We start from the raw sequence: 11,644 nt of genomic DNA, 5'->3' as shown, positions 1-11,644 counted from the left end.
TGAGTTTGTGGAGGCAGATGTTCTTAGCCTCTTAGCCAGACATCCTCAGCTTTGACAGGTACTACATTCAAAGCTGTGATACACTTTCAGAACAAGCTCTCCATCCAGGTTAACTGAATGAAAAGAAAATCAACAGTAAGTCAATAATAAAACAGGGATTTCCAGAAGAAAATTAAGAAAATAATATATTCTTACACGTTCTCCAACAGCTCCATCTCGTCCAGGAGTACCATCATTACCAGCAGGTCCCTGGAGTTATGGGTAAAATAAAGCTATTGATTAACTCTGTTATCTTGCACTTCGAGAAGAGTAACTAGAAAGTTGTTCTCCACCTCTAACTTCAAGTTGTGGGTAACAACCACTAGTCTTTTCTTGCATGCTACAATGCTGTAATACTTACTTCTGGACCAGCTTCACCTACAGGCCCAGTGGCACCTGACTGGCCAATAGGCCCTGGGGGACCTTTGTCACCAGGTGGCCCCGTGGGACCTTGCTTTCCTGGAGTACCCTAAAAAAGATGAGAAATATCATATAAAAAATTTAATCATAAATCAAAGAAAGCACAGAAACCCTGCTACCTGCCAAACTACTCATTAATCCAGAGTGAAATACCATCTACATTTGCAAATGAAAAAAAGCCTGACATTTAAAGAAAAGGTTCTTATAGAATTTGAATACGTAATATACTTTGTATTTTTAAGAAGTTACTGATAAATCAGTAAGTCTGATGTCATTATCTGCAATAGGTAAGATGTTTTAGATTTCAGAAAAATAGAAAGCAGTTTGAAATAATTAACATGATTTTTCTCTGTCTCAACACTGACAAATCTTGTTAGCCTGGCATAATTTCTGGCCAACTTTAGCTATAAAGTGACTTAATAGATTCCGTGGTAATGACAGATCCTGCATAGCAACACTTTTACTAATAATCTATTTAATTATTTGATCTCCTGGATCATAAGGCTATCCAATAAATATCTCCAAATACTACATTGAAGCAAAGAGAGCTCAAATGGCAGTTTGGAAGGCTGTAGTTCACAATTCATGAAACAGTGCTTACGGAGTATCTACTCACATTCAAGTCACCTTTGGGTACCTAAATGAAGAGTTTGAGGTTGTTTTTTTCAGGGATCGAGTTTTAAGTCAAATAGAAACATTTTAGTCAGAAGCCTTAATGCTATTGCTCACTTACTCTCAATTCAGGTTCAGACTTTGCATTGTGGCAGAAACAAACCTTCCACCTCCATGCATTTGTATGAGATTTAGTTCTTTACTATTCTCTCTCTATTCACTCCTGCAACTGGAGTTTTCCAGCTTTCTGCTCTTGCTAAGGGGCACTACGCTGTGAATCCCACACAGAGAACACCCAGGCTGGTGGCACATAGCCTGGTTGTTACTTACTGCAGGACCTGGCAGCCCAGGCATGCCTCTTTCCCCTCGCTGTCCTGGCATACCAACAATTCCTCTTTGACCAGTAGTTCCTGCTGGACCAGGGGGGCCATCTGGGCCCTGAAATCCACAGAGGAGAAAGCAATGTCACTGTCATGTCAGCAGCAATAAACAAGGAGACCAAGCCGGGAACTGGAGTAGGGACAATCAGTAACACCAAGGGACGTACTGGCTGCCCGTCATCCCCCGGGTCACCCTTGTCTCCAGGGCCACCAGGAGGCCCAGTTGGCCCTCGATCTCCCACACGGCCATGTGAACCGGGATCACCACGAAGACCGGGGGGACCTTCTTTTCCTGGTTCACCAATAGGCCCAGCAGGTCCTGGGGCACCCTAAGAAAATTAAAACACCTCATTACATTGGACCCTTTTCTGATCAGGACAATAAAATTCTAAGGACTGTGTTTCGATTAACTATAAATATACATACTCAGAAAGGCCAAAAAATGTGAATGAGCTAAAAGCTATTATCATCTCTTTTATGACCAAATAAATGAAATTAACTAAACATCTCATCAAATTATGTCCAAGCTCCACCCATGCCCCCCTCATTTTCAATTCCAAACTCACTCCTTTAAAAGACACTTTTTTTTCTCTTTTTTTTTCCCCTCAAGTGTACAACCACTGCTAGAAAACTCACCCTTGCCCATTCTTTCTAGTATCATCAAGCTAAAGTCTACATCCAAACTTTTCATTCCCATGGTACAAATCAGTGTTTTAACTGTCCTTTGTTTATTTTTCAAATACTTTTGAGACTTCACATGTATATTAAGTTTTCCATAAACTTTGCATTTGATAACCTTACAACGACTGCAAGTTGTTTTTCTCATCATAACATTAAAAGGCATATGAAGCATGACACAGCTCTCTGTGTGGAGTTCAATCCTCAACTTGATCAACAGCTAGTTTATTTTTTTATAGTGTTTCTGAAAATGTTTGAACACAAGAGATTTTGTGTTTGTGGGTTTGTTTTGAATGTATATTAATGGAACTTGAGAGTAACTCCACCAGTGAGAGAGCCCGGAAGAGGCTCTTTCTCTTCCAAAAACTGTCCTAACTTCAGTCACCACTAAAGGGACAAAAAATAAAATACAGAGGAAAATATAAATTGTGGTTTTTTTGTTCCTGTAAGCAATCAAGTCATTGGAGCAATATAAGCAGCAATCTGGAAGGCTACTCAACCCAATGGAAAGCCTTGGACCAATATCAGGCATTGGACCAAGCTAAAGAATAATGAGCTTTATTTAATGATACAAACAATCAGTCAGAGAAGTCAGTGTTGACAAACTGCTCTCTTCAATAACATCAGGCCTTAAACACTGCTTCACCTTTCCTGCTTTATTTAGTCTTCAGATTCTTGATGACCATTTTCTAAAACACACCTATTAGGAAAATTATAATTGACTTACAGTAGGTCCTGGAGGCCCAACTCTTCCAGCAGATCCTGGGAATCCAGTAGCACCCTGAAAAAAAAAATAACCCTTTTTAATGTCATCTTTATCAAAAGGAATACAGCACTAGTTACCTCAAATGTTCTCAGCTTAGTGAGCATATGTTAAATTTACAGACTGACAAAACAGATAAGGAATAACACTCACATTACATAAAATTTCAGTATTAGATTATCTGCAGTCAGGTCACAACACATAAAGTCTACTTACAGGTGGACCCTGAGTTCCTCTACCACCTTTCAGACCAGGAACACCTGGAGGACCCTAAAAGGAAAGGAGAAAGACAGGGGTGATAGTGAACACCCAGAACTTTTTAATTAAGCAAGATCAGCCCATGTCACTGGTTCTGTGATGATGTTATTCATACTTACTGGTGGACCATGAGACCCAGCAAGACCCTGTGGACCTGGAGATCCAGCATCTCCTTTCTGTCCAGGTTCTCCAGGTTCACCTTTCACACCAGGTTGACCATCAGGACCCTATAAGAAATAATATTTAGAAGAAACATCAGGTCAGACAATACCAAATCTTTCTCAACAAAGTAATTCTGTAGATAATTTTTTAAATGAAAAAAAAATACCAGGGGTACAAATCAGTCCAGAAAACCCTTCATTTGTTTATCAATTCAGCGTGGTCTTTAGAAGATCACACATGAGATTTTCTGAACCTTCTGTGAAGCCAGTATTTCCATTTAAAATATTTTACTTATCTAGCTCATATTTTTCTTCTCTATTTTCCTCAGCAGCTACAAAACAAACATTGTCTTTTCTAGGCTTTTTTCCCACCAAAGGAAGCAGGTGCACGGCTCTTTGCAAAAAGGATCCTGAAACAGGATATTTAGGCTGTGGGAAAGTTTAGGGTATTCCATTCCATCTGGTCCATCACTTCATTCCAGCCTTCAGTATTCACGGTGCAAATCTTTGCTACCTTCAGTAGACAGTTTTTAACTTCCCTCATTTTAATCTCAAAGGAGCAACATAACATATTAATGAAAATATGAAATCTGGTGAGCAATTACATAATCTTAACCAGAAAACCATTTTTCAACTGTCTAGGGCACTTATTGGCCCTTTTCTTCACTTGATATACTGATGGGAAAAAGAAACAGCTCTTTTTGCAGCAAAAATGTGACTCCTGATCCAGAACACTGCAATATTATTCATAATGAAGGAAATGAAGTGTGTCAAAGCATGAGTAAAGGAAACTCATTAGTGCTCCAAAACACATACCGGGGGGCCAGCAAAACCAACAGCGCCAGTTGGGCCATTTTCTCCTCGGGAACCCTGGTCAGAAAAATTGAAATAATTGTATTTAACGACCATTTTTCAATAAACAGTATCATTTACAGTTAAATATATAAGAAGGGATGTTACTGTTTAATGTCATAAGTGCCATTATACTTTTGCTCTATTAATCAGAATCAAATGATCTTTTAATCATAAAATAAAGGATGTTAGCTATGCTGTTAAAATCTGCCATGTGTTCAAGGCTATATTGAGCTTTCAGAATTCAGAGATGAAAGGCACAGGCAAGCACTAAAACAGCACTAGGAGAAATTCTGGTCACAACCCACCCCCTTCCAGGGATGGCCAAAGAGCGCATACTGCATGCAACCTACCATTCCAATCACACTGGGCAAAAAACCAGTAGTTCAAAGATGTACTCTTCTATAAGGTCAGAATAGGCTTCAACTGAGCTTTCCCCACAACATTTGATTGGAAAAGAAGTAGCTGAAGGCTGCCAACTCCAGCACTCCCTAAAAGGGTGGAAGCTGCTCCAAATTATACTGGAAATAAGACTGTTCTGATTTATGACAGGGACATAATCAATTTCAAACAGTATGAAGGATCTACAAGGGCTGAGCCTCTAATTCCCTAATTGAAGTCAACCCTTAAATTACTTAAAATCACTGGTAGATGGAAGATGACAAGACTTACATAACTGGATGAACTAAGGATGACCTCTGCACTTTGCCCATTAAATATTTGTGTCTGTACAGTGGTATCTGCTAGGGGCATGCTTTTAAAAACATTGACACAATTAAAAGTGGTGGCATAGTTTCAGGAGTGAGGTCAGTGAGGGTAACTCTATAAAGCCTGCCCTAACACAAGTATAGGTCACAGGAGGAAAATCTGGTAATAGTTTTGCAAGTGCACAGCAACAAGTCAGCACTTCACATTTAGCTACAGAGAAAGGGAAAGAAAAAGGGGAAAATATATCAGCAAATAAGAAAAATGCCTAGAGTTTGGATCAGTGTTAGGTATTGTTAACTTACACCAGACAAAAACAAAGCATGTTTACTCACAGGGTTTCCACGAGAGCCAGGAGGACCAACTAGACCTCGAGGACCTGGTTCACCCTTAAAATAAAATTGAAGGTGTTTATTTCCCAAGTAACTTACTTGTTGATTCATTAAAATTTTAAAGAAGTCTGATAGTATTAAGAAACTTCAGTAGGGAATGGAATAAAAAACTGTTTACCTTTTCACCAGTGGGACCTGCTGGACCCATTGGGCCTATTGGACCAGGGAGACCCTTTTGAACAATTAAGATGAAAGGAAGTTAGAAAAGTGATGCTCCAAAACAGTTAGTTTAAAACTTCTCATATATTACCATTCCCATATGCTTTTTCATTCCTTTGAATTCTTCTACTTTATCTCTGGAAATTTCTTTTGTCTCCTTTATCTAAAATTGACCTGCATTTCTTCTCCCAATGACCAGACTCCCCACAAAAGAGCTACTTTCCCTCATTCTCTTCTCTAATTTCATCATCTTTATGTAGTATTCACAAATAAGGCCAATGATATAAAAAAAAAAGCCCCAGCTTTATTTTACTCTCTCAATAAGAAATCATGCCCTTTTTTTCCACTTGCTGAGAGCTCTGTTTCTTTTATGTTCGCATTTAACTTTTTAAATTAAAGTATCCATTAGTTCTGAAGATTCATTTGGATCTTGCAAACTCCTCAAAAGTGTTGATTCTCTCTTCATGAGGCAGTTAGGCAAAGAGGTTGCAAATTCTCCATCCAAACCCACCAACTCCACATAATGATCCGTCAGCTCACCATTACTTCACCTGTTCATTAACCCCTGTAAGTTCTAAAAATCCCTTACCACGGCTAAGAACCACTCCGTATCTCTGGATAATGTTTGAATTATATAACCAATTCCAGCTCACAGATGATCATTTCATTAGTGCTTCCATGTAGTAGGGTTTCTCAAAAACATTTTTCCTCTTTAACTATAAATTTAGTCCAGACAGGATCCTCATATTTTGACTGTACCTCAGATTTCCAAATGCTTAGCAGCTAGTATTCCAGCTGGTTTGCACAACCCAAGAATCTCAGATACATTTTCAATTCACGTAAAAAGTAACTCAAATAACATCTGGGACGGAAAAATGGTCAGTGCACACAAAGAAAACCCAGTGCAATTGCACAGTTGGTCTATGCAGCAGTATGTGTGCAATGTGTCTTGAACAGATCTTGAGCAGACTAGAGACCTTATTTATGCAATGGAGATTCAAAACTTTCCAGAACCGCCAGCAACTTACTGTTTATGTGAAGCTTAGTACATTTACAGGAATTTTCACCTGTCAAACTCAGGACAGATTGTGGACAACTCAGTGTAGACAATAAGGAGGCATCTGCCTTAGTCCATGGCTCAGAGCTGGAAGGTCTGCTTTTTGCTTGTTCATTTCTACCTGTTCATTTTTTCATATTTTTTACTATAGTCAACTTAGAGGAATCCCAAATCAACTGTGAATCCTTTCCATTGACCTCTTAGCTCACATTATTAATGACACAAAATAGGGGCTTGGAACACAGACACCCCAAAATGTTGTGCACAGCAGTCTTGAAAATTTGAAAATTTAGAGGGTGAGGTAATGACTATAAACCCATGATATACCATGATAACACTGCACAGTGTTTAACTCCACAAGCTGAGTCCCCTAGCACAGTAAACAAATCAATGTGTGAAGAGTGGGTCTGAAGAGAGTGACAGATTTACTTACTCTTGCCCCATCGTTGCCAGCTGTACCTTCAGCACCTTTCTCACCTACGCCACCCTATGGAAAATACCCAGAAAGTCCCAGTTATGGCACTGAATGATGAGCAGGTCATACCCTGGAATAACTGCAGTGTTAAGGGACAGGTGATTCTACTCAGGAGGACAGAAACAAGCAGACTTACTCTATCACCCTTAGGGCCAGGTGTTCCAGCAATCCCTCTCTCTCCAGGCATGCCCTGAAGGCCTGGTGGGCCCGGATCACCAGGTGTCCCACTAGGGCCTGGGCTTCCCTGGAACAGAGAAAGAAGTTGTTGCCTATTCATCTGAGAAGCATCTTTGTCTCTAGGCTGCAGAATTTGCTGTGCCTGTTTTGAAGTCTCTGGGGTACAGTTTTAACGAATAATTTTATGTGAAATTTGGACTTTATTCACATCCAAATACTTTTCTTTTCCCATTGTGTTACTCAGGAAGTTCAACTGTAATACCATAGTTCTTCCAAACACATTAGTATTTAATTGGCACATACTGGAGAGGAAAACAGACAATAAAAAGAAGTTTGAGCATCTTTCTGCCTTGACCTTGATGCCACATAGGTTTAATATTAAAAGTAGGTACAGGTCGAAGTTGCCAGGGACAGAGATGCTCATGTCTATTACAGGTCTCGCGTAACTAGAGGCACTCCCTGCTTGCCCTGTCTTTCTTGGCCTAATCACATCAATAGGAGGTACATGCATGCAGGTGTGAAGCTTTCAGCATTTTCTTTTAACTGCTTAGCCCTGCCAAGTGTCTTTGTGTAAACTGGCATGGCTCGTAAAACATTGCTAGGAGGTTTTCTGCAGTTCAGCAATGGCTTTGCCCAGTTCTACTGTGAGTTCTCAACATTTAAGTATATTGCAATTATTAATATTGTTATAATTGGAATAACTTATGCGTCCTTCCTTAAACAAAGGAGATGCCTTTCATATTTATAATAAAAAAGCTCTCTCATGTTCATGCAAATGAGCAGAATTATACATCACATCACTGCAGCAATGCAAATCTCCACTCAGTTTACCTTTGGACCATCAGGACCATGGCCTCCAGCCATACCCTTTTCACCCTGGAGTCCTGATGCACCTGGTTCTCCCCTTTCCCCTGGATTGCCACGTTCTCCCTACAAAATGGAAGATTATTATTTATTTAGAAGGCAGAGTAGAGCTCTGGTAGACAAAGTCCTAAATACACGTAAGTGTAGTAGAGCCTGTGAACAAATTCTAGGAGAACTGATCAAATAAAAACTAGTTTTAGGCTTTTACTGTTAGAGGAGGGGGACATATGTTGCTAAGCAAACTAAAAACTCATTTCACAGCATAAACCAATAATACAGCAGCTAGTACTCGACACCATTTCAGGAGCTACAAAATAATTAAAGGTGGTAGATTTTACAGAAACTATCTTAAAACATATCCATATTTACAAACATTTTGTTGGTGGGGAAAAAGGTCAAATACTGACTTTAGCTGTTAAAGTCCATATTACATGTCAACTTCCAAGCTCAGAGAACTGTTATGAATATTTAAACTCTGAAAGAAAACACTTACCCTGGGGCCCAATGGACCAACAGCTCCAGGATCTCCAGGCACACCCTACGCAGAACAGAACTCACCATTAGAATAAAATACTTTTTCATAACTTTATAGTTATGGAAATTAGAGACAAATGTTTTTATTTCCAAAGCACTGTGAATGTAAATGGCCAGTTCTAAATACTATCTGTCAATGGCAAGAGGTGATAATCCATCTCAGTCCAAGAACACAGATTATTGTAATTATTTTATGCCAAAGCAGTTCTTGGACAGCTTGCAGACTACATCAGTGTGTATTTTGAAAAAGAGTGGGAAATTCAATTAGAAAGAGAAGAAAATGTAAAACTACTTTATAAAGTGTATTCTTTTTAATGTTATGTTACACGTATATTACCTGATCACCTGGCTTTCCTCCCTCACCTGGAGGACCTGGTGGCCCAGGCAAGCCCTGTAACAAGTAAATAAAATAGTCACTAACATGATAGAAAGTTATGTAAAACTAGATTTAACTAGGACACCAAGATTATGAATGTAGCAGTACACTCAGTACAAGAGCACACCCTCAGAGGTCCCCAAGGAACAATTATATGAATATTGCACCAAAGTGTTTCCCCCTCTCTAAATATTGAAGTCAAAGTGTTTCCCCTTAACATTTGCAGGACACATCAGCCCTAAAAGTAAAGTTCTCTATAAACAGATAATGATTTCACTAACACTTCATTATCAAGACAATTATTTTGCTCTGTATTTGGAACTTTTTTGGAAAATCTTCAAATCAAAACTTAATAACATCAAAGGTTTTCTTGAGGGATACAGAGCTGGTATTTAAGCCTTTGCCAGTTCGGTTTAGTGCACAGCTGATATGAAAATTATGTATCATTAACTATACTGAACATCCTTGCCTTAGTTCGGAGGTTGTGTTACGTTACACATCACTTGGCTGAATTTCTCCAATTTAAATTGATAAAGACATGGCTGTTTATTGATATGAAAATTATGTATCATTAACTATACTGAACATCCTTGCCTTAGTTCGGAGGTTGTGTTACGTTACACATCACTTGGCTGAATTTCTCCAATTTAAATTGATAAAGACATGGCTGTTTATTTTTTAATTTAAAAAAAAAAAAAATAAATGAATGCACATACCTGAAACCCTGTAGGACCTGGAGGGCCTTGTTCTCCTCTTTCTCCTGCCAGACCCTACACAAAAGGAAGTAGTAAGTAAACAGTAGAGGAATATAGGCAGGCTCCACCATTTTTCTTTTCTCTGAATATGCATATTTTCCATTAGGTATTTGTTTATTGTACATTTTTACTTATCCCAAGACAAGATGGCCTATCTAGAAGATGTAGTAAGATGTGTATTATTTCTTTAAAATCCTTCCCGTAAAGGTTCTCTGGTAACAGAAAAACACTCAGTTCCATTAAAACCAAGAAAGCCCGGAAAACGAACCACGAGGATATTTTACTCCTTGCGCTATTTTTTGTGATGGTTAGTAAAAGGAACTTAACTACTAATATATATATTTTAATACAAAGCTAGCAATTTTTCCAGGACAATTTTTTCTTTAAATGTTCTTGGAATTTTTTGCTTTGAATGAACAACTGGCATGAAGGTTGATAACAATAGAAGCCAAAAGAGTAGTGAGTATATGGAGTGCCAGGCAGGCAGGCAGAGAGGTAGCAGCTGACTTACTGGTGGGCCAACAGGACCAGAAGGGCCAACTTCACCATCTTTACCAGGGGCTCCCTACATTGAAATGACAGGGGAAGAAATCTTGTATGGTGAACACACATAACAGAAAAGCACTATTTTCTGTAATCACTGCAAATAACAGCCACACTCACTCTCTGCCCTGGGACACCTGCATTGCCTGCTTCTCCAGGTTTTCCAGGATCACCCTAAATTGCAGAAATAAAAATCATCAGGTTTGGATATGTTTTTCATCCATTAAAATATAAGAAAATGGTTAAACAGGGATTGCCATACTCACACTACTACCCTTTGGCCCAGGAAGGCCCATGCTGCCTGGCTGACCTCTGATTCCTATGGAACCTGCAGGACCTGGACGTCCATCTTCACCAGGAGCACCCTGCAGAGATACAGGATTTTCCACATTAAATTCTAAATATATTTATTAATATGAACTTATTAACCCCTAGAAAATGCCTGTTCATATAAAGAAAATAACATTAATGTGGCTTAGTGCTTCACTTATCAGTCAAAATGTCTTCAGAGCAGACATAGCAATAGCCATACTGCTGGATTTAACCAAATGCTATGCAATTATTAGAATTGAATCATGTACAAATACAAATACTTTATTGTGTCCTGAAAGTGACAACTAGAAAAATATTTAGTTCAAACATTTAACCATGATGCTGCAGCTGCTAAACAAAAGACACTGCTACACAGACAAAACTAAACAAACATTACTGGTATTAATTTTGAAGTTAGGAAAGTATGTAAGGGAACTATCAAAAGAGAAGATGAGCCTTAATAAATCAAGGAAACTCATCTTAATAAAAGCAATTTTAGTAGGACCTTTGAATTACTATGACATTAACTGAAAAAAACTAATTTTTGTCACTTACCAAGGGGCCAAGTTTTCCTTCAGGGCCTTGAACACCTGGATTCCCTGTCAAACCCTAAAAGCAGGAATAGTATGGTGTTAGGGTTAGTTCTATAATTCTGTAACAATTAAGAAATAGAAATAAATCCCAAAGAAATGCTCAGTTACTACCATAGCACAAACCTCTCTATATCAAAGGTCTTCATCCTTATTTTCACTTTACAGCTTCATCCCTCACTGTCTTTGATCTTCCTTCTTCCCTATTCTCTCTTTTCTTGCTTTTACACCTCTTCAGCTTCTCACAGGCTCATCCTTATTTCTGCCAACATTCCCCAATGATCTATATCATATTTTACTTCTCCCTTTAACCCCTTTTCTGGTATTTTGAATTTTCCTCCAATAATTTTCCTGAAAAAAATCTCCAGGTGATATACACCACTCAACCTTGTACGTTATCAATCACCAACTTAATGAAGATTGGCCTTCAATCCACGTTTTCCGTGGCAACTGTGCTTTACAAACACACTTCCTTCATTTGCTTTATCTGTTCTCAATCAGGGCTATTTCTCCTTTTTCTGAGACAAAACCTGTGCTTCCCA

General features: G+C 38.7%; 1 protein-coding gene across 3 annotated transcripts in view; it reads right to left on the bottom strand.

The window, feature by feature from the left end:
• Positions 1 to 11,644, bottom strand: part of COL5A2 (collagen type V alpha 2 chain) — a 172,133-nt gene that overhangs the window by 11,455 nt on the left and 149,034 nt on the right. For all 3 annotated transcript variants that reach the window (XM_017728964.1, XM_008630238.2, XM_017728954.1), the window contains 20 exons: positions 11,068 to 11,121; positions 10,467 to 10,565; positions 10,321 to 10,374; positions 10,169 to 10,222; positions 9,619 to 9,672; positions 8,864 to 8,917; positions 8,486 to 8,530; positions 7,960 to 8,058; positions 7,088 to 7,195; positions 6,910 to 6,963; positions 5,379 to 5,432; positions 5,204 to 5,257; positions 4,128 to 4,181; positions 3,270 to 3,377; positions 3,109 to 3,162; positions 2,857 to 2,910; positions 1,619 to 1,780; positions 1,402 to 1,509; positions 401 to 508; positions 196 to 249 (listed from right to left, as the gene is read on the bottom strand). In XM_017728964.1, coding sequence (XP_017584453.1) covers positions 196 to 249; positions 401 to 508; positions 1,402 to 1,509; positions 1,619 to 1,780; positions 2,857 to 2,910; positions 3,109 to 3,162; positions 3,270 to 3,377; positions 4,128 to 4,181; positions 5,204 to 5,257; positions 5,379 to 5,432; positions 6,910 to 6,963; positions 7,088 to 7,195; positions 7,960 to 8,058; positions 8,486 to 8,530; positions 8,864 to 8,917; positions 9,619 to 9,672; positions 10,169 to 10,222; positions 10,321 to 10,374; positions 10,467 to 10,565; positions 11,068 to 11,121 — 1,485 coding nt within the window. The remainder of the gene's footprint in view (positions 1 to 195; positions 250 to 400; positions 509 to 1,401; positions 1,510 to 1,618; positions 1,781 to 2,856; positions 2,911 to 3,108; positions 3,163 to 3,269; positions 3,378 to 4,127; positions 4,182 to 5,203; positions 5,258 to 5,378; positions 5,433 to 6,909; positions 6,964 to 7,087; positions 7,196 to 7,959; positions 8,059 to 8,485; positions 8,531 to 8,863; positions 8,918 to 9,618; positions 9,673 to 10,168; positions 10,223 to 10,320; positions 10,375 to 10,466; positions 10,566 to 11,067; positions 11,122 to 11,644) is intronic.

The sequence above is a fragment of the Corvus brachyrhynchos genome, unplaced genomic scaffold (genome assembly GCF_000691975.1).
Source record: "Corvus brachyrhynchos isolate BGI_N302 unplaced genomic scaffold, ASM69197v1 scaffold370, whole genome shotgun sequence".
In the NCBI taxonomy this organism is placed as follows: domain Eukaryota; kingdom Metazoa; phylum Chordata; class Aves; order Passeriformes; family Corvidae; genus Corvus; species Corvus brachyrhynchos.
The sequence above is the reverse complement of the archived record's forward strand: the minus strand, read 5'-3'. Positions and strand labels throughout refer to the sequence as shown.